Source organism: Chroicocephalus ridibundus, chromosome 6, assembly GCF_963924245.1.
Source record: "Chroicocephalus ridibundus chromosome 6, bChrRid1.1, whole genome shotgun sequence".
In the NCBI taxonomy this organism is placed as follows: Eukaryota; Metazoa; Chordata; class Aves; order Charadriiformes; family Laridae; genus Chroicocephalus; species Chroicocephalus ridibundus.
In genome coordinates, this window is record NC_086289.1 from 55,282,530 (window position 1) to 55,304,731 (window position 22,202).

Sequence of the window (22,202 nt, forward strand, 5' to 3'; positions counted from 1 at the left end):
TTAGTTACTTTTGCATGTCTAACAGTGCTTAAATTATTAGCTGCCTATGTTAGGCTTTTCCATTCCTGTTGCTATGAAAGCTTGGTCAATTATGCAGAGAAAAAAAAATTAATTCAAACTTCTATACAGTGGTTTCTGGCTTGATTTAATTTACCATAAGTCTTTTTTCCAATGAGGAGGTCAAAGTAGTGGTGAATACAGTATAACAAATTTCCTTCCTGTTTCTAATTTTCTGTGTATCTGTTTGAAATCCTTTATTAACCAAATCAGAAACTTCACTACATAAAAAAAATAATAATAATAAATCTCTATTTTGTGCACAGAAATTTACGCCCATTCCTTTCTAGAATGTACAAAATTAATGGGAGTACACTCTTCTTTTTTTTTTTTTTTTTTCTATCAGACTTCTCATGCAGGATCATCTCTTGCCTTCGTTCTCTTAAGTGGATTGATGGCTTGTAAAGCAAAAAAAGAAAAAAAAGAAACCCCAAACCAAAACAAAGCAAGGCATCCTTGTAGTTTTATTTCTTGTCTATTTTACTTATTCACACACAAATACGTGATTGCGTTCTCTTTTCCCTAAGCTTTCCGTCATTTGTAGCTTTTTTGCATATAAGTTATCAAACGCAAAGGCTCTCTTTCGCACATGAGTATTTCAGAAGTCAGTGCAACAGAATTGCAGTGGCACCTGAATCCCGATGTTAATTTTACTGCAACGTTAATATTATAGCACTCAACTTGTTTAAGTGTACAGTTGCTTCAGTCTCTTAAGCACTGCAACTGACATGAACATATTACTGCAGGGTTAGCAATCAAATGGAAGAAAAGGTGATCGGAAGTGCGTGTAAAATGTCAGCATTATAACTGCTTCCAGTAGAGTTCTCAAGTACCTGTATTGATTTATTACAAGATATAAAATGATTGTGTGTGGGAAAGTTGGGGAGTGGAATTTATCTGGTAGGTGCAGCAGAGATGTAAAGGTTCCCTTGGAATCAGGAATCATGTGCAAATGAACTGTTTGGAAGAGCTTTTTTTCTTTGACTTATGAGTGTTTCCATATTTTTCTTTTTAGGAATGTATTTTTTGTGAGGACAATATACAGAGCAATTTTTATACATCATATGATGAAGAAATCCACGAAATGGACCTTAATGAAATGATTGAAGACAGTGGGGAAAATAACTTGGTTTCCCTGGGTCAAGTCAGTGAAGAACAAACATAGCCTTTGAGCCTGTTGTTTTCAAAGCTGCTTCGAAACTACAGTGATGATCCATAGAGGTTTTAATCTTGTATCCAGCAAGATGAATCCGGTTTATAGAAACAAATGTGTTTTTCTTGCTCTAGAAGAGTCATTTGTGAATGAATCTCTTTTTAAATGGTGGCAATCTCTTCCCAGTAAGGACATTGTTGAAGATGGTATAGCTTTTCTTTGAAAAAGAAAGACTCATATTTTGCACTTATGCCTCAAGTATTTCTTTATAACCTAGAGAAACTTTCATTGATGCCTACTGGTTTTTGTAGAGTGGGTTAATGAGTACTGAAAATCCCCTTACGTACATATGGTTCTTCAAATCTCCTTTTGGTAATAATTCAGTGTTATAAATTATTCTAGCAATTCTGCGTAGTGGCTCTTTAGCATTGTTCTTAATGTTTGAAGTGGTCCAGCATAGTAGCAGAAAAAACCTTCAAGCAAATCAATTCACACTTGCCCTTCTCATACCAGTTGATCCCATCCTCTTTGTTTGTTTCGTATAGTTTTGAATGTAGGAACCTTTTTTGTCTAAGAGAAATGTTGAACTAATTTTGTAAGATGGTCTTGGGTTAAAATACTTATGTGAATGTCTAAGGAAGTATAGAAGAGTGCTGACAACTTCGTAGCCTTTTATTTAAATGGACGCTGCAAACTATGAACTCTTTATTACCTTGAAGCATCGTTTCTGAGAATTTATACACAAGAAATCTTTATCCTCAAAGATTTTAAAAACTAAGACCACAGAGGATGACAGTGTATGCACCAGTGACTGTTAGACAAAGCTGGTATAACTTTAACCTTTATTTCTGATTTGTTTTGTCAGGAGGTCAACCATCAGTTTTTCCTGTGTGGCTAAACAAACATGAAACTTGTATGTGGCAAGAGAGGATTAGATATCTCTTGTCATTTGAAGATAGTGCTTATAAAAAAAGAAGTGATTTTGAGAATAGTGTTGACTTTCACTATATCTGAATTGCATAATCAAAACCTTAGCGTGGCTGGAATCCTTTGCTGTAAAGGATTTAATTTTAATGCCTCTGAGATTGTATTGACTTGAATATGTGTACTCTATGTTCTTGTGCTGTTTATACATGTTGGATGTGGGAAGAGAACACAAAAGAACAACTTTAATGTTTTGGTTCGTTAAAGGACATTTAGTTGCAGTATTGCTAGATGTCAGTTGTAGGTCTTGGGGTGAAAAACATATGGAGAAATTCAATTAACTTTGATATGTTTGTCTTAAAATATTTTTCATGGAAAGCATTTCCTTTTTTATCAGGATAATGTTTCTATTCACCGAAATTAAGGTTATTTTCATTCTATAAAAATATTTCTCTTTGCATACAAAGAGGATGTGAAGTTATATCTGACACCAAAAACATGCAGAAGTGACTGGTATTTGCTTAGTGGAAGAAATAATTTGTGTAAAGCAATTGGGTATTAATTCGATAGTGTCACAAGGAAACTTGCGTTGGAGACAGGTTCCGCAGATAGCAGAGTGTGTGAACTTGTGAAACAAGTAGAATCACAATTTAAAAATAACGAGTATCTTAAATGTAGTGTGAAGCACTACTCAGCGAGATCTGATTCCTGTCTTTAATAGTTTAGCAAGGTCAAACCTCAATATATGTAAATATAAAGTGAATGAGAAATTTTAAAATGTTGGTGTTAAAATCCGATGTATTAAATGTTTTAATCATAAATGGAGCAGTGCAGCTATACCAACATATTAAATATATTCCATTTTTACATGTGAACACAAATAGTTTTAATTGGACCAGGGTTTGGGAAAAGTAAAAGCTTTATATAAAAGGAGTGCATCATAATTATACAAATTATTTTCAGGGACTTCTCAACCACTTTGAACTTCTTTGCTTTAGCATGCTTTTTTTTGGTGGTTTTTTTTTTTAATTTTTATTATTTGTTCTCATTTCTTTCTTTTTTTTTTTTAAGTGACCATCTTGTAACCATAACTTAGTGAAAGGAAGAGAAAAGTATATTTAGAGCATTTTGTGGATGTGCTTACTTATGGACTTAATCTTGCATCCTTAAAGTGTTTGCATTTACAGGGTGGTATTAAAATATTTTCCTGTAACTTTAAATCTACATGCCTCCATTTATAGATAAGATTCTGAAGCTGTAATTTTTCCAAACTGTTGTAAGATGACTTATTTGTGATGACACTTTGTCAACATGTCAACGATGTTTTCTGTACACTGTGCAATATATTATGGTTTTGCCACTTGTGACTAATTTTTATGACTTTGCTTTTTAGAAAACTGGTAAATAAAACAGATATATTTTTAGTTGCCTTTTTGTTCCTTGAGCCTTCTGCTCCATGTAAGAAGCAAAAAGAGATGCATTACTGAAGACATGTGAACTGGTATTTCAAACTGAAGAACTTGCAAGCTATGGTTTTTAGTTGTGGCTTACTGTCCTGAAGTAAAACTGTTGCCAGCTTGTGTGACCTTAGTGGTCAGCTTAGGTCACTTAGTGGTCAAATGGAAGTTGAATCTTTATATTGACTAGTCATTCTGAAAACATGTACAGATTTACTATCTGGAAGAGCGTATGCAGCTGGGCTCTCTGTATGTGTTGTGTGTTGTTCAAAACCACCTGAAGACACAATGCCCTTTTTGCTTTGTTTTATGGCAGCTATGGATACCTTTTCTGCTGCAGCCCTCTGTGGTTTTATACTGGTAGCTTAGAGGTGGACAGTTCTGGTTATGCCCCTTGAATTTGCTTTGTACAGTGATTACTAGTCTTGTCATGGTGTGAAGTGTCACGTTATCAAGCTAGTGTACTTTCCTGGTGCTGTTCTTGTTTTATACTCTGAGTGGAGAAAGTCGGGGGCTGGAAGGTTTGTATTTTCTCACTTTGAGCAGTGATGTATTTTAGTGGGTGCGAGATGCTGCTTCGGACCGCTCTTCCAGTTGAGGAGGTACTCAAGTTATGAGACCCTCATTATGTCTCTTTCTCCATGATTGTGTTTTGAGAGCTCTGTGGGTTGTTTGTTTGTTTTTTTTTGTTTTTTTTTTTAAACAAAACAAGCTAGTGCAAAGCCTAGTTTAGTTGCGAGCAACCCAGATATTTCTGAGCTGCAAAATCAGGTGTTTCTGCACCACAAAACAGTTCACCACACAGGTGAATTGCCTTCACACCAAGGGCAGAATTGCAGTGTTGTGCACTCCGTTGCCAAGCCGTGCATTTTAAAGTGTGCTTGCTCAACACACCACCCGAGTCCCTCTGAAGTCTTCTGAATTGACCCTAAATATGTGAGCAGTTCTGCATACGTGATGTCTGAAAACACTTTTGTCCTAGTAGCACCTTGGTTCCTTGCTTAGCTAAACACGCAGAGGAGAGGTGTATCGATGAAAAAGTTTACAGAACTACAGATCTGAGTGTCGTGCACATGTACAGGGTATCTGTGCAACTCAGTAGAGAAGGTATTGTGCTGACATTTGGATGTCAGGTTTGATAATCGATATATGACATTGGGAGAACTCAACTGCTGGTGATGCAGTAAATTACCAGGTAATGTTTCACAGTTATTTCTGCTTCTATTTTTTGCACTTGTATATGTAATAAGAGTCCAAGTTATGTGTAGCTCCAGGTATTCATGTACTTCTCCTTGGTGATGTGCCTTCTGTCAGCACTCAAAGATAATGGCTTGCTTTACACTGCAACCGTTGGGAGCAGTCTTTTGTTTCTCCCATCTCAGTAGCCCCTAGGCGTCACTGGTGTCCTGTGATCATATTTGGCAGTTTTGCCACCCCTGTTTTTCCTCTGTTCAGCTGCTTGTGTTTTGGGGCTGTTGAGTTTGCTATGACGTTTTTTGATGTAAAGAGATCTGTAACTTGAATTTCAAATAAGGCGATAAGAAAATTTGTAATGAAGAGCTGTTGGCCCAATGATAGCGAATGCAAATACAAACTTTCTGCTTGGAAAAGGGAAATGGACTACTGAAAAGCATCATATTTTAGTCCACCTAACAGCTGCGATAAATTTGGAGCGAAAAAAATAATGTTCTCCTTACTGAGAATTAAGATCCTTGATTGTTCTTTTGTCTCTCTAGCAAGGTGGAAAGCACCTAATGGATTGATAAGCCTCTAACTCAAAGAACGCGGTGAAATGAGTTGCATGCTTCTGGCAAAGTGACAAACAGATGACTAAAAGGAGAATAACGTTTGTAGGTGTAATTTCCATGAATTCCAGTGTTTACTTGCTCACAAGTGGTTAGGAGCTTGAGAAATATATTCGATCTATTGAATGAGGTCATGAACAGCTCATCAGCTCCTTTTTCTTAGGGGCTGTGGAAAAGGACAGTATTTTGGGGGATGGTACACAAGGTGTATAATAACTTTGTCAGTGTGCTTCAGTGGTACATCTTAAAAAACCAATCAAACAAAAAAGCCCCAAACCACACTGCATACACAAAAAAAAATCCCAAACGAACCCAAAAAACAACTTCTGCCAGACTTCCAAAGTGGAAAAGGAGGAGTATAAGAGTGGGAAGAAACTGAAACTACTGAACTCTTAATTATGGGTATTTGTCTTGGCGTGTGCTGAAAAAATCAGAGGTGTCTGAGGTGCATCAGGCTGCCATGTGCAATAGGAGTGTGTGTGATGGGATTTAATTCTGCAGTATTTCAGGCTCTGGATTATATCTAGTAAGTTGCAGACAAAAAGAAGCTGCTGTGGCAGCATGTGAATACTGCTTATACCTTCGTGGACGATATGCAAGTATGAAAACACTTGCCATTCACTACTAAAGAAAATGCTTTTTCGCTGAAGAACACATTGTGAAAGAGCTCCAATGTCCTGAGGCAGTAGGAAAGAGCAGGTCAGGTGGCAGGCCCTTTGCTTCTGTTACTCACAGGACAAGTATTTACATCTGTAATAAAAACAAAACAACAACAAAAAAAAAACCAACCCAACCAACAACCTCCCCCCCCAATCAACCAAAACCAAACACCCCACAAAATGATAAAACAACCCAGAACTGTTTTCAGCACTGGGTTAACCAAAATGAGCAGGTACTGCAGCATAACTGTGATGTGTTTCCAGTGGTGGGTACAATGATTTCTGTGTCGTACGGAATGGGGAAATTAGTAGTGAGTCTGTTCTCGAGCACCTGCCGCAGCCGGGGGAGATGGCTTGGCGAGGGAGCCGTTCACCACCAGCCTTCGAGGACCATACTACTATGCCTTTCATTTGTTGTTTTAACTAGGCAAAAAGAGACAAATCTGAGGATGGATTAGAATTTCCTGGTATTCCAGGATTTGTTAAGGTGTGCTTCTCTCTCGCTAATCTGCATATTAATACAATAAAACAAGGGTATAATTAATTTATTACCCTCTTCACATTGTTATAATGGTCTAAAAGTAAATCGCTTGTGTTGCTGTTGCACTGTCAACTTCAAAAGCTCTACTTCTGTCCAGGAAAGTATTAGTTATACTTTTTTTTTTTTTTTTTTAAATGTATTTGGCCATTGCTTGTCTAAGGTAAGGTCTAAGGCTTTCCCTTCTGTTGGCTCCCTTTGAAATCCTGTGCCTTTTCGCATAGGGGAAACAAAAGAAAACCAAACCTAGAAACCAGAAAACCCAGGAAGCCAATCATACAAGTACTGGATAAATTTAGCAAATGCATTTTTCTAGTGGGCTTTAATCTTTAATTTTCCTTGTTGCAGGAAGCAGAAGGAGGGTTGGGCGGCCTGTGCTTACCTCTGCTCCGGTTTAGACGAGAGCTGGGACTGGTGTGGCTCAGCTCTGCGGGGCCCCGGCAAGACAGACTTGGTTCTTTCAACGTCGCAGGTAAGAGCCACATCCCCAGTCTGGATTGTGCCCAGGCATTTATACTAAGGATTTAATCTGAACCATCTGTCCCTTCTGTATGCTGTGACCTGAGCTCCTGCTGACTGCATCTCTCCAGCTTGTAGGTGTTTGCATTTTTGTTGGGAGCATATATAAAATTATTGGAAAGTATAAAGGCTGAAGCTGGTACACAAATTGGCCTTGGTGCTTTTCTTGTGCTTATATTAAACTTCTCCCACCTCTGTTCCAGTTTGAATTTTCATTACTGACAAATCTGTCTTCCCATATTGTGGAAAACTGTTTTCTCATGGTTTGGTTGCATTTCTGAATTTGGTAAAACCAGAGATTTATGATGAAAATGCCTAATTAGATTGCAGACCAACTTATTTGTGCTAAGTAATTAGGAGTGGCAATCGCTGCAATGCAGAGATGCTGTTGCTTCTAGAGTCCTAAAATAGGTATTTTGTTTCTGCAGCGATACAGAATTCTAAGAAATAAAATAACATCTTGTTATTTTTCTTTTGCAGCAACCGAACAAAGTGTAACTTACTATACCAACCAGTATATTTTAGTATCAGATGGTATTTAAGTGAACTTTGTTGTATTGTTTTATTGTGCAATGTAATAACTATAATCTGCTTGAATTATTTCAACAATTCAGGTTGAAATCAGGTTTTAATTTACAAAAAAAATAAAATTATCCAGAAAATAATGGAATTCTAGAAAAAATTGTGTGTGTGCATCAGGGTATGGTTTTTCCCAAGAATGGCCTGAAACTACTCTGTCTGCAGGATGATCTCCGGAGTAGTGCGGAAGGCTCGGTAACAGCCCCAGCCCTTGAAGTGAGCCCCACAAGCTGTAGGGATGCTCCGCCTGGGCCTTCAGGCCCTCGTACAGAGACTCGGTTACCAGCCTGGGACCAAAAGCAGCGTCCCAAGTATTGCGCTTTGTGCGTTTAAAAAAGCATATGGTGTGACACAATGCAGAAGGAAGCGACAATGTGAAGAATGTGGCGATCAGGAGTTATTTCTAGTGTCTATATGCAGTTGTCTTTACAAGCCCCTCCTTTTTTGTGTGCTGAAGAGCTGCTGCCTGGCTGTGAATAGTGAAGACTTTGTGCCAGCTGCTCAGTGGAGGGCCGGGAGGGCAGGGGAGGATGGGGAGGAGCGAGTGCCTTCTGTTCAGATCCGATAGCTAGGAAGATGCGTACCTCTTCCTAAACTCCACCGCCCTGCAGGCAGCTGAAGGCTGGAAGACTTTTGTTCCTCTCAGTTGCCTTGAAGTTCTCTTCTCCTTCCCCTCCTTTCAGAGACAAATCCAAATATAAATGCATATATTTTAGAATTGTGTTGACGTTTGTAAGTGCTGAAATCACATGGCAACAGTGAACGTGGATTCCCACATCATGTAAAGAACTAGGAAATTCTTCCACTGCCTTTAGCTACGTGTGTACAAAAAAGATGGTTACCATGCTACTTCGCATGGAGGCTCCTAAAGCTTTGGGTGTAGTCAGGCAGTGTATTTAACATTCTTCTTATAATAATTACCTTGTGTTACATGAGCAGTGAATTTAAATGAGATCAGCTCTAAAGGCCTGATTATGAAAGCACTTACGTACAGCATTGTTGTATTATTCCTACCAGTCCACCTGAAATCCCTTCCCTGTACGTACTCTGCCATTATGAGGGGATGACTAAGTCTTAAACATAGAGAATAGACTTTTCAGGGATTTCTGCTTTGGATTTTTGAGGAAAATCTGTTTGTTTGTTTGCTTTATTTTTTTTTACAAGGCTGTCTGATAATCTTTTTTTTTTTTTTTTTTAAAAAAAGCTGTCTGGTAGTCAATATTGGCTAACAGACTAGCAAAATAAAGCTGTCTATATCCTAATCTGAGTAAACCGTTGATAGTCTTGAATCGATTTCACAGCAGAATGATTTCTCCAGACGGCATACTGTAAATGGTTTCACAGATTTCACCTACTGACAGAATTAGTTTGATGAAGTGATATACGACTGCCTTTGTCACCTAATTTAGTGTTCATAGGCCTGTGAAGTTTATGGTGTTAACTTTTACTCATTATGCTGACAACAGTGGCTTTACAGGTGGAGTTTTTTTGAATGTATTTAACAGGATCAAAGGGTCCAAATGCTCAGGAAGTTGTTGAACGCTGGTGCTGCCCACAGTGCCTTCCGAGGGGACAAACTGAAGTAATGCAGAGGGAGGTCAGGATATCTTGGTCACTATAATGTAAATCCTCCATGTGTCTGAAAGAGCTGGCAGTAAATTAGGTCCAGGAGGTGTAGCAGCGCGTTCTAACGTGTTTTAAGAAGCATCTATAAATGCAGATGGTATTTATCACCTAGTGATATATGCAGTCTAACTTGGCTATTCAAGCGTTTCCAAAGAAGGCTTAAAGCTTTCAGATACAAAATTTATTTTTCAACTGAGGAGGGTGTGAGAGAAATCTCTATGTTTTTGTTCTGCAGGAGCGTTCCCAGGAGTATGGATGCTAACAGCCTTCCCCAAACTTTGCGGACTTTATCAACGCACATAGCCGTGACTTGAAGCCAATTGCCAAAACTTACTGTGAGTAAATTGCTGTAATTAAATGTATCTGCAGCCTTCTAAGCATTGTGTGTTCCATACCTCTAAGCTTCCTAGATAAGACTAGGGTTGAACTGTGACACCTGGGCTATATATAGAAGGTGACAGTTTGCTGCTCTGGAAACATTTGGGTTGTTGCACTCTGGTTTGTGACTTTCACGAAAGAATTGGAGGAAGAGGATAATAACACAGTTCCAAAGGGCACTGCCTCATCTTTGAAATCGCTTAACGCTACCTTTTTAAAAATAGTTTTATCAACAGCAAAACACAATTTTATCTTTCTTTGGGCGAGACATAGTGGTTCCTTGTCAGAGAATTTGAGAAAGAGATGGAGGCAAATGTCTCCTGAGTCATGTTGGTATTTGGACCTTTAGGAACAGTTTAGTTGAACGGAGACGGGGAGTTGTTAAAATCCAGACACGAAAGGAAGGCACAGGGTTAAAGCCGTGTGCCTCCATGAGCTGTGACCATAACACACCAGAAAGTTGTCAAAACAGGGAAGGCTGGAATTGCCCTGTGTCTAGACAAAAAGAAGGGGGCGGGGGGTGGGGGGAAGTGGGAATGAGGAGGAGAGAAGAAAAGTGATGTTTAGAGCTTTTGGCAAAAGAAGCTACAGCTGCAGAACCCAGCCCCGCGAAGGGCTGTGTTCACCCGGGTTCTCTGCTAAGCTACATTCCTGAGCTGTCAGAGTCTCGGTACGGGTCTGAACTCTAAGGTAATGTTTAGAAACTGAGTCAAATCAAAATCGTGTGTCCAGACACTTCAGATTTTGTTGTCTTCGAAAACCAAACCCCAAATAAGTAATTGGGCCACTTGGATTTTGGTTTGGTTTTCTTGGTTTTATTCAGAGCAATTAATAAAATAACTTTGTCTTCGCCGTTTCTTGATAATAAAAGCTCTCTAAAAACAAAACCAGTAAGTACAAAACATGTAAAAAATGATGCTCTTTTGTTTCAGGGGAAGGACAGGGGAAGTGGAAGCCCTTCCGCTTTTGAAGGTGTGTGTTTTATTTCTTGCTGCTCAGATGCCATGGTTACAAGCACTACAGAAAACAAACCAGTGGCACCAGGTAGGCTACTCTGCTATTTTCCAGCAGGCCTGATTTTGCTGCCCACCAGTGGGGTTCTGACAGAAAATGGAGCAAGACTGAACACTGATGTGTTTCAGCAACAGAAAGGACCAGGTGCCAAAATCTTCTAATTTGGGCCAGAGGGCCAAATCCTCCCCATCACACTATAGGATTCTACACCATTTCTACGGGGAATGTATTGTGAGCAGCAGTTTTGGTTGGGTTTCTCATCCACAAGAAATGAAGTAAAGGTGAAGGCAATGTGCTTAGCTGGAGGCTTCCCCACAAACTGATAGGTTTTCCCAGAAGTGGTGAAACAAAACTGGGATCCACTGCTAAATCCCTTACTTCTTGCTTGGCCACCCGTCGCTGTGTTCTTGTGGCAAGGACCTGTTTGTTACAGGTGATTGAATGTGTCGAATGACGATGTAGTGACTGCCTATATATGCTGCATTGTAAAAGTAACTAACAGTAGGATTGCCAGCCGAAAGGGTCAACCTCTTTGTGTATACGGGATTTGAAAGTACCTGGTGTGGCACCTAATGTATTCAAGGAGGGAGGTAATACTTGAGAATTCCCTTGGTATTGCCAGCACTGCAGGGATCCATTTTCCCAAAGCAGGCAGGCGGTACGATTGGAAGCATGCTATTTGGGAGGAAAAGGCGAAGAACAAAAAACCCACAAGCAAACCAAAACAATACTTGAATGCATGTAACTTTTTTTTTTTCCCCTGATTTATGTATTTTGCATGACAGTGATTTTCTTTATGTTTGTTTGCATATTCCCTTTCCCATCTGGCCTGTGTCATTTACATCTATTAATTTAACATGCACGTGTGTGGCTGAGTCAGAGTGGTCATTGCTAGGCTGGCCAAGGAGAACTCATCTCTGAAGTGTTCAGGGTTGGATGGGACTTACAAAACCTGTTTGGGTGACCAAATACAGCAAGAAGATAGAGCATAAGCATCTGTCACTGACGCTAGATACATTAACACTTGCTATTTATGCAAAACCTTTGTGTTTCACTCCATATCTGAGTCTCAGAATATTTTAGCTATAGGAGACCTCAGAACATAAATTTTGAGAAGATTTTTCTCAACTGAACTGGACAGTTAGGCAGGAAAACCCATACCTTGAGAGGCGTGTGACCAGTCCTTCGTTAATGTGATTCTGGAGTTAAATCCAGACTGCATGAGTAGAGGATGGAGGGAGGAGTGTCCGGCGGCAGATTCCGTCCTAGAAAACAGAGAAGCCTTTGCTTGCTTTGAGTGTACTTACTTGAATCTCATGTATAATACAAATTAAAGCACAAGAAACCACTGGCAGCGTTCAGCAGCAGTTGATTGAGCCTTGATTTCAGGGAAGACTTGACAGTTATGAGAGATGGGGAAATGCTCTGGCCTTTTAGATTCATTCTCCCTGTTAGTCTAAATGAGAGACCTTCACTGTAGTCCCCTTCCCTTTTTCCTCTGGCATTAGCAAAGCTTTTTCATCAGCTGCTTTGCAACATTTCCCTCCTTGTATCTGTGCTATAAACTGATTGATTGTAACAGCTGTAAATTGGTGTGTAACTGTATAAACCCACAAAAGATGCAGGCAATTTGTTGGCAAATTCTCTTTTTGTCTCCTTTTCCCCCCTCAGAAAAACCCTGAGATGATAATTCTTTCCTTGTGAAGCCTTGCTAGAACTGTGCAAGAGCAAAAAGTTACTGGCTGTCATTCTAACAACTGGCACATCAGTATAATAATATTTTCATTGCATCTTTTAAAATTTTTAAAAAAATAAATAGGTTCCAAGGTGTTAAAGCAAGCAGATAGGTATTACTACTTGTCCTCCCTGGAAATGCAGCCAATAGACCTGCAAAAAGCTGAGAGGTAAGAATCTTGTTGGTGGGTTTTTGTTTTGTTGGCTTTTTTGTAGGTTTTTGTTTTGTTGTTTTTCTTAGAGGGGTTAGGGAAATAGATTATAATTTCACAAATGGAGGAGTGGTCCTTCTGGGAAGGAGCGAGGGTGGAAACAGACTCCTAAGCACGGAGCGTCAGGATCTTGGGGTTTTGCATTGTGTTTTGAAGACTCCCTTTGTCACCGGCGTTTTGGAGCCTTGGAATGACGCTCTGGTTCGGCGTTGGCTGAAAGGATGTGAATCATTTTTCCTGCTTCCTGCAGCAATTGAAAGTGCAGTCTGTGCTGCTGTTACTGAGTCACCCTGACCGGCTGCGCCCGGTGACAGCCAACGTGGTGACCGCTAAGCAGCCGAGTGCTGCTGATAAAGCATCGCAGCAGAAAAGCAGCTGCGTAGACCTGTTGGTTGACTTGGTTGTCCCTGTTGTCCCCATGGCAGTGCTGCTCTGGGCAGCTGCTTCTGTGCAGCCGCACAGGGCATGTAGGGTATGATGTGGGAGTAGTTGTGCCCTTGGGGTCTTCAAACCCTCTTTGGGAGATCAAGCACATTCAGAAGCTTTCCAAATTATGTGTCACTTCATATAAATCTTTCTGGGAGCTAGAGGACATCCTGGGTGCTCTGTACAGGCATCCCAAAGCTCCTGAGGAGCACGTCATTGCTCACGTGTAGGTTGCTGTCAGGGACTTCACTGAGAACCTGTGTTGACTTATTGAGAAACTGATGGTTCAATGGAAGGGTTAATGAGTGGGAGGCTTTCAGACGTGGTGAGAGTAGCACTACTCAGAAGAGATTTGCTCCAGAATCCTAGATTTTTGGTAAGAAGCTGTGCGCTCCCGCTGTCTGGCCTAAGGGATTCAATTACACTTGTTTTCTGAATGGTTAATCTTCTGTGAAGGATAGAGAGAACCTGGACCAGGCTCAGATGTGTGTAATGTAGTCTTGAACTCCTGGTACTCTGCAGGCGTCTGCTGAGAGTGCCTTGAGTGGGAAAGGAATCTGTGTATGTTGTTTTGGAAAGGGGCAATGTGTAGGGTAGATACCACCCATGTTGGGTGTCGGCTGTGAGTAATGAAGACACCCTTGTTTTATGAAGGCTGGTCATAAACACCATTTGCAGGCCCGAAGGGGGCAAACTCGCTAGAAACTTGTGCGATTCAGGCCTTGGTGAGGCATAGAGGTGCTGGGAACAACCTCTCCCGGTTGGTGGAAAAGTTTGATGGGGCTGATAATGGAGTTGATGTGTCTCTTCTGGGCTTTTTTCCCCCCTCCTTCTCAATCTATGGAACACCGATTGCAAAGGCTGTTGCATGGTGACAGTAGAAGGGGCTTTATAATGATTTTGTATAGCACAGGTTGGTTCTGGTGAAATCAGTTTAGGGAGAACGAAATTCTAAAGTTTTGCTAGTGTGCCTCTCAGCCACGGATGGTCCAAACTCCAAAACTCAGCAAGGCTTCCGCAGGGGGCCACTGGAAGCTGCAGCCCATTTGGAAACGTATCTGAGTGGATATGCGGGCTCCCGGGGGATGCCCGGTAATTTCCCTTCTCTCTCAATGGGAACATGGTTTTAAGAATACTTTAAAGCGTGCCTCTTTTGGTGGTGATTTTAAATTAGGCTGCTTTACTTTGTACTTAAATGGTCTAGGAGCTTTGCAGAGTTCAGCTGAGGGTGAGTGAATCCCGGCGATTCCTGAAGCTGTCTGCAAACGTATGTTTGAAGATGCTCTGGGCCTGCGCTTTCCCAGATGCAAAGAAAACTACTCACTGTGCCTTCAACCTGTATTTTACCCTGAGATAAATGTAAAAACTAAAAAAACACAAATTGAGGTCATTTCATACGTAGGAAATCTAAGGCCAGAAGGAATCATCTAATAAAATTGCTTGTATGTTCTTGTTTTACGAAGTGGGTCTTTGTTTGTAACCAAAGCAACTTGTATTTGCTTCTGGAAAGATGTCGTGTCTCGCTTGACCTGAGGGCATGAAGAGACGGGAAATTCATGGCTTCTTCCAGTGTCTTAGTTTCAATCTTTTTCCTTCTCATTTCAAACAGCTTGGACCCAGTATCTAGGTCTTGGCATTTAAGGCTCTACTTTATTGGATTGAAAGACTTTTTGAACCCATGACTTCCTCAGCTGGTAAGTGAGCAATGTAACATGCGTATATTATAACATATGCAGTATAACTAATCGCATCACCCTCAATCATCATCTTGTTTAACTAAATTAAGCTTCAAGTCTCTTCCTGTAAAGTGTATTTTCATATTTGAATGTTTTCCGCACCAGCTTTGTGTTTTGTTTTTTAACCTTCTTAAAGTGCAGTGCAATGAACTGTAGTTGCTGAAAACAATAATGAAATGCTAATGTTGTACAGGGAGCTAAAAAGAGAGAGACTATTTTTCCCCTTTTCTTTTTCTTTAGCTTAGCTCGTGCAGAAGCCTGAGAGGCTTGAAGTGCACAATTTAGTGACACTATCCATTTAGATAAATGGGGTCACAGGAAACCTCTATTAAAAAAAAAAAAAAAAGAGTATAAATGCAACTTGGAACCAGGCATCTCATACAAGAAAATGAAAATATGTCTTAGAAAGCAGAGGAAGGACGGGCTTCTGATTAAGACAGCTGGATTAGTGGATTGTTTGGATCCTTGAGTTTTTCCATATGCTTCCTGCATAACCTTGTTCAAACCGTTGTGTCTGTGCGGGGAGAAAGAGGATGTTCTCCTCCTGGGTCCCATCCATACTGGCTTGTGTGTTTCCATGGTCCAAGTGAGCATGGCCCAAGCCATGGCTGGTGGGGCAAATTATGGAGAGTTTACCATAACGCGGCAAGGTTCTGGGTGCCAGGATTAACCAACATTCATCCCAGCACGCTTCCCATAGAAATAAATCCTCCTTGTCTGTGACTTGTTTCAATAACGTTCTGCCAATGACAGCATCTTGGATAGTAAGGAATGTAGGCTGCTCTCCGTGTTACAGGCAGGAACGAACTGTCTGCTGCACAGAAATTTCCCTCGTGATGTCTGTGTGCATCCCCTAACCCTGCTGCTGAGGGCTGGACTGAATTTTTTTTCATCTGTTTTATTTTTTTTTAATTGGAATAGAGACTGAAACATTTATTTGGAGAGGAAAACTCTGTAGAGAGCTACATGATACTTGCTAGTGGGAGACAAAGGAAGATGTGAGTTGATTTGGACAATCCGAAAGCTCGATCTTGCCTCCTGGCCGGAACTCTGACAAAAGACCTGGTACGTGTTGCCAAGAGGTTAGGAGCGGGTTTGAACCAAAGTCCTCCCAGCTGACCTGGTCTAACAGGGAGCAGTATTTCCCTGCAACAGGTGTGAGTGACTGACATGCAAAGAGAGGGGAAAATGAGCCCTTCTTTCTATTATTCTTCAACTGCATATCAAACGAGAGTCCTCCTGCTAGTGTGCCGCTCCTCTCCCCTCTTGCAAGGCGGCGCACTGTCAGATCGGATAGTCTGTTTGTATTACTTTGGAATGGAAAAGAATAAAGGCAGTTTCTATAAAGAAGGACTTGAAAAGGCTTCCCTGGTTTTTCATCAGAGCTGCTGGAAACCTTCCTTTCCCCCCACTGCCCTCTCCCCTGTCCCACCCCCGAAACCCTCACCTCTTCCTGCCTTTGTCAGGAAAGTGTCAGATTTGACACCTTTGCAGTAAGGTACAGAAATGCAAATGGAGAAACACAGCAACACCTAATCAGAGGATGTAAACTTTCTGTGAACCTAATTTGTGGATTTAGAGAGAGAGAGAGGGAAAAAAAAGCCATATTGCCAACACAATTTCTAAAATGCTTTTCACACTTTTTAAAAAACTCCTGATAGCACTGCTTTGACCTGGCTTTTTCTTTTCCGCTAATACAGGACCGAGGAGTGCACAGGGGAAAGACCTGTTATCCCTCTCCTGTGGCTCTGTGGGAGAGCAGCTGGCCTGGTGGCCATGGCCGGCGAGCTCGCAGCCCCTCTGCCTGTTTGCTTCCGCAGCAGCGGGGATGGCACAAGATGGGATGTGGCCAGGTCTCCAGCCATGATGGTGGATGTGCAGGGAGCTGTGTGGGCCCACCAGCCGGTGAGGGTTACCCCAGGTGTGGGAAGTGCAACAGCACGAGCAGCAACATACGCGGGAATGGGAAAGGAGCAGGTAAATGGGGAAGGCCAGTTTCAGCTCCTGTTCTCCAGGGCCAGTAAAGGAAAAGTTAAGCAATGTGTCTGCAATGCTGCTTAGTAGAGATGACTTTGCTGCTAGCCTCTCCCCCTCCACTGCTGAACCAAAGCTGGCACTTTTCTGTTGACTCTTGGCTGTGTTTCTGTCACTGAAGTGTCAGGATTTGCACTTGCTTTCACAGGAGCGTTACAGAAGAGCCCTAACCCGGGGGTCTTTCATCTCATGGAAATGAAGCCAAGCCAAGCTGCCTCCGGTGTTCCTGCAGCGGCTGCAGCAGGCTGGGATCAGCCCTGGATGTCACACCTGAGGACAGCCAGCTCAGGCAAGTGTCTGCAGCCTGAGGCTGCTGTGTGTGCGTGCTGCTGTGAGCCACAGGCTGGGCTGTGGTGGCTGCTGTTAAGGAAACAGGCTGTGGCTTTACCTCCCTTGTGAGCACCTTACAGAAAGGGGCGTTTTCTAGATGTTAAAAGCAAGGGGCTCTGTCTTAACGTAGCAGGGTAACATACTTTCTGTAATACGTGAACTGCCGTGTGTGATTATGGTGAGTTGTTGTTACCTGGCCTAATTAAGCAGAACTGGAGACTGAAGTATCAAATGCTGATACATGGTGGAAGTAGCTTTATAAAAATAACCCTGGCCTTGCGCTGGGGCTCGAGAGGTCATCTTGTGTGTAGGGTGTTACTTTTAGTGCAAGTGTCTCAGGCTCCTCCTTCATTTACACTTCAAAATGCTAACCTCCCTCCCTAAAGCAGAAAGGTCACTACAGAAGCTCCCACCTCCTTCTGCTGAGCTGGTTTTTGCCCTTCTTCCCCCAGTTCAAAGAGAATTTAGGACAAAAGGGGATGAGAACAACCAAGTAAATCTGATGGCCATCTTTGAATCGGAACACCCACCTCAGGTAACTTAAAGAAAATTACAAAGGAGAGGTCTTAGTTTCCATTTTTATTATTCCATAGGGTTGTTAACAAAAGAAAGTTACATGTCTAGTCCCTTGGTAGTTAGGTTGCTTCCTTTCTTGCTTGTTCTATGTTTAGGAACTTCCATGTATTAAGCAACTTTACATTCCTTTTTGTTTTTCTCTTTACAATGACAGCTCTCTGAAAGCTATTATCACAGCATAAATAACCTGGCATCTCCCAGAAGTAGGAACAGGGGAGGTGTCAAACCTCATGCACAGGAAAGCTGTAAGAGTGTACCCCAGCCCCCTAGAAACACTTTTTTAATTTTAAAGAATACTTTCCACATCCATTGCACACTCTATTCAACTTTGCATTCAAGAGCAAAAAAAAAAAAAAACCAACAAAAAACAAACAAACCCCACCAAACCTCTAAACAACCAAAGCAAAAAAAAAAAACCAAACCCCACCAACCCCCCTGTGAAGTCATGCCCCAGGACAGGATTTGCCTAGCACTTCTGAAGTTAGGCCTGTAGCTCTATGAGCAATGCCTTCAGATGGCAGATCAAGCAGAGTAGGTTTGAGACTGGCATCCAGATAAACTAGCCCTGAAATCCGTGGCCTAAGATCAACCCGCCACCAGTATGACCTTGCTCACTGCAATAACTTAAGTGTCTCCTAGTATTAAACAAAAGAAACATTTGAATTCCAATACTTGAGCTAACAATGCTTAGTACAAGAATTAAGTGCTTAATTACTGGCATTGTTTCCACACTTTTGTTAATACTTAACAATAGGGAACTGTATTTTTAATTTTTTTAACCGGTTAGAAGGGCACCACACTCCACAATACATGCAATCAGTTGTGAATTCAGTATTTTTTTTATTAAAGATTAAAAATAAAAACATTTGACACCCTAATATACATAAAGTCACAATAAACTCAAATGTGCTAAAAGCAAAATGTGCATAAAGACACTCACTTCTAAAAGGCACCCTGCCACCAATATCTCTTTAAATGTTCGTCTAATTCAGCCAGGTTTCTAGCTTTCTCTCCCTTCACTGAAGGCGAGACTCTAGACTGCTACTGCGTACAGATGCTAGCCACACCAACCCCTTTCAGGGATCTTTGCTATCACTAGAACACTTAAAACTCTGCATGCAGGCTTAACTCGAGCTTCTCACGGAGTTAACCACCACGACTTAAAATGTACAAGGGCTTTTTCTTACAAGAAAAAGGTAGTGATATTTGGGCCACTTATAAGGGCCACAAGAGAAAGAGATAAGGTTATAAAATAACTGCTGTGTATCCACTGAAGAGCTTTGCTACTAAAAACCACCTCCCCTCTTCCCTCCCCCCATAAAAACAACCCCTAACGTTACAAAATGCCGCACGCACACGGGGATGAAATGTTAACGCGTTTAGCTATTAGCCTGCCAGGGCATGACAGCGTCAGAGCGCCATGGATGCAGTCCCCGAGCCCCGCGCTGCCAGCCACGGGCCCGACGGCCCCGCAGCTGCTGGCAGGGGAGCCGAGGGCCCGCTGCTCTCCCTGCTAGGTAGGTCTGCGTCCCCTCCTGCGCCGCTCCTCTGTTACCAGGGTCTCCACATGGATTTGGGTAAGCTGGGCGAAGGCAGGCCGCGCGTCCGGGAAGCGTCCAGTCCGTCGGCGGAGGTCTGGCCGGGCTCGGCCTCCGCCTCCTCCGAGTCGGAGCAGGTCTCCTCGCTGGGGGAAGGCGAGGGCGCCGAGGCGGGGAGAGCCAGGCTGGCCGCGGCCAACGCCTCGCTGCCGGGCCAGGGATCTGCCAAAACGTCCGCCATCAAGTCCGGGAAGCCGCCCTCGTCGAGGGGCATGGACTCCAGCAGGTGGTTGAGCAGCTCGGCGGCCGTGGTGGCGTCGATGCCGGGGCAGCCGGAGACGAAGGTGTGCACCTCGTGCATGCACTGGATGTAGCCGGCGGCGAAGCGCTCGCTGGCCTCCCGCTGCAGCCGCCCGCCCTCTGCGCCGGGGGGAGACAGAGAGGGGAGCGGGGTGAGGCGAGGCCCGGCCCGGCCCGGCCCGGCCCCCCCCGCCGTCCCGCCGGCACTCACCGAGGGAGCGGCGCTCCAGGACGGCCTGCACCCGCCGCACCGTCAGCTCCAGCACCTCCGCGTTCTCCAGCTTCGCCTGAAACTGACCCGCCGCCCCGCCGTCAGCACGGCACCGGGCCCTGCCGCCCGGCCCCGCCGCCCGCCCCGCCACCGCCGCCTCACCTCGCTGTCGGCCAGCAGCGACCGCAGCTCCTGCAGGCTCTCGTTGATGCGCGCCCGGCGCTTCTTCTCCACCAGCGGCTTCCTCGTCTGCGGGGACAACAACGCCGTCAGCCCGATGCCCGGCCGGTGCCCGGCCCGGCCCCCCGCCCCGCTCGCCCCTCCGCCGCTCACCCTCCTGTCGGCCCGGGCCTCCGCGCAGCCATCGTCGCCCCGCGGCGGGCGGCCCTTGCCGGGCCGGAAAGAGGGCGCCATAGCGCCCGCCCGCTCCGCTCTCCTCCGGCTCCGCTCTCCGCACCGCGCCGTCCTACTTATACCCTCTCATTTGCATGTCAATGAGCCCATTGGCCGCGCCGCACGGGCAGCCGCCGGAGCGTTGGCCGAACGGACCAATGGCAGGTGGGCGCTTTGTCTGCGGCGGGGCGGGGCGGGGCGGGGCGGGGGGGCGAGGCTGTGGTTGCCGTCGGCCGCCCGCATTGTTGGCCCCGTGCGGGCAGCGCTGCGCTCTCTTCGCTCCCCGGGGGTGGTGGCGGCGCGGAGGCTGGGCAAGGCCCGGGGGGCCGAGGAGGGGACGTGCCCGCTGCCTGCGGCGCGGCCTCGACGCTGTACGGCACGTCAGTCACCTTCAGTAACACCACCCCCCCGCAGGCCCCCCAGCCCGCCGCCATGTTGTGGGCTCAAAGACCTGGGGAGCCTGTCGGGGCGTTGAGTGTGTCCCCGTGTCAGCCGCGACCTGGGCGGGAAGCTGCTCTGAGGCCTCAGCGGGGGCTGACGGTGGTTCTGCACTATTTGTCCTGTCCCCATCCAGATGGATGAGGAGGCTTTTCAGGCCGGGCCCTCTCGCTCTGCCCGGAGGTGAAGGGGCTGGTGTCGGGCCATATCGCAGTGTCGCGACCGCTCTCCGTCCAGGCGAGGCCGTGCGGCCCTTCCCCAGCCCGGGGCGGGGGCTACTGGCCCACCCGAGGGCCGTGGGTCGCTGGGCGCCGGCCCCGCGTCCCTCCGCCTGCCCTGGCTGAAAGGGCCGGGCCGGGCGGCTTTGTGCCGGTAACTTGATGCTGATGACAGTTGGCAGCTGCAGTTCCCGGGCCGGCCGAGGCGAATAAAAGCGTCAGGGCTCGTCCCCGAGGGGAGCGACAGGTGTTCGCTCCCGCTCCTTTGTTTCCCTCCTTTTATTCTTCTCGCTAAAGCATGTCATATTTTTACCGCCCGAGGAAACGGGAGACGCGTCCGCCGCTTGAATCGGTGGAGCCGCGCGCCTGCCTCCCTGTACGTGTCCGGCATGGCTCCTCTCCTGCTCCGGCGTACCCCCGCTTCATTTCACCACCCAAAACTTGCCCAGGGACAACCCTCGGGTTTTGGTGGTGCTGAGTTTTTTCCCTGCTGAGAGGTCCGGCGCGAGCTGCTGCGCCCGCGGCCTGGCAGAGAGCCCCGGGACCCCGGTGCTATTGCTTTTTATTGATCCGCGTCTGCAGGCTGGCGTCTGACCCGGCCCCCGCGTCCAGCGGGTGATGGCACGTGCGCCGAGAGAGACCGGGGTAGCTCTTGCTGAGTCCCACTGTTACTTAATGCCGCTTTTTGCCTTCCAAGTGCTGTATAAACATCTGTGCCTGCAATATGCTAATCCACGTCTGATCAACGAGTGCGCTGGGATAGAGACGTTCATCACCATCTTCTCATGGCCATTGCAGAGGAGTGCATGGGAGATAAAGCCGGTAGATGGGACATCTTGGATGGAGACCTAAGCTCAGACCGCTCTGCTTTTTGTATTGCAATGGACGGGAGATTTTATTTTTGGAAAGGTGTTTCCATTATGCTTTTTCCTTTTATTTTAAAGCAACGATGCTTGGATTTTGGCAAAGAACTTGCTCTGTAGGTGATGCATTTCCTTGTACCTGGCAGGAGCAGAGTGGGATGTACTTGGGGGTGGATGACTGAGTCTCTCCTTCCACTTCTGGTGCACCCAACACCCCGTGTAACACAGTGTGGAAACTGGATCATCCTTTTCATTGATACCATTAATGCAGACTAAGCAGAAATGCTGTTTAGGCCAGGCCAGGCACATCATTTTTTGTCTTTAAGCAAGTAGAGACACCTGTGACTGCATTTTGTCTGTAGTTTATTCATACTTGGCCTAAATGGGAAGGAAAAAAGATAATTGTATGGGTGCAAACTACAGCAAAGTAATGGGTGTCATTATTTTGAAGGAGCCATCTTTGTTCTGAACCAAAGCTAGATAT

At 44.6% G+C, this 22,202-nt stretch overlaps 2 protein-coding genes and 1 long non-coding RNA gene across 12 annotated transcripts in view; 2 read left to right on the forward strand and 1 right to left on the reverse strand.

Moving 5' to 3' along the window:
• The window catches only part of PER2 (period circadian regulator 2), a 51,883-nt gene extending 48,325 nt beyond the window's left edge, over window positions 1–3,558 (forward strand). For all 10 annotated transcript variants that reach the window (XM_063337662.1, XM_063337658.1, XM_063337656.1 and 7 more), the window contains one exon: window positions 1,073–3,558. In XM_063337662.1, coding sequence (XP_063193732.1) covers window positions 1,073–1,222 — 150 coding nt within the window. In that variant the 3' untranslated portion in view covers window positions 1,223–3,558. The remainder of the gene's footprint in view (window positions 1–1,072) is intronic.
• Window positions 3,559–9,549: 5,991 nt separating this feature from the next.
• On the forward strand, window positions 9,550–12,572 carry LOC134516943 (uncharacterized). The gene is made up of 3 exons (XR_010071502.1): window positions 9,550–9,652; window positions 10,628–10,739; window positions 12,529–12,572. It is a non-coding gene; the product is annotated as an uncharacterized LOC134516943 (long non-coding RNA).
• Window positions 12,573–17,740: 5,168 nt separating this feature from the next.
• Window positions 17,741–20,363, reverse strand: LOC134517822 (transcription cofactor HES-6-like). The gene is given in 4 exon segments (XM_063339755.1): window positions 17,741–19,770; window positions 19,772–19,888; window positions 19,969–20,055; window positions 20,140–20,363. Coding segments are annotated over 4 exon segments (747 nt in total). The 5' UTR covers window positions 20,221–20,363; the 3' UTR covers window positions 17,741–19,308.
• Window positions 20,364–22,202: the final 1,839 nt, after the last annotated feature.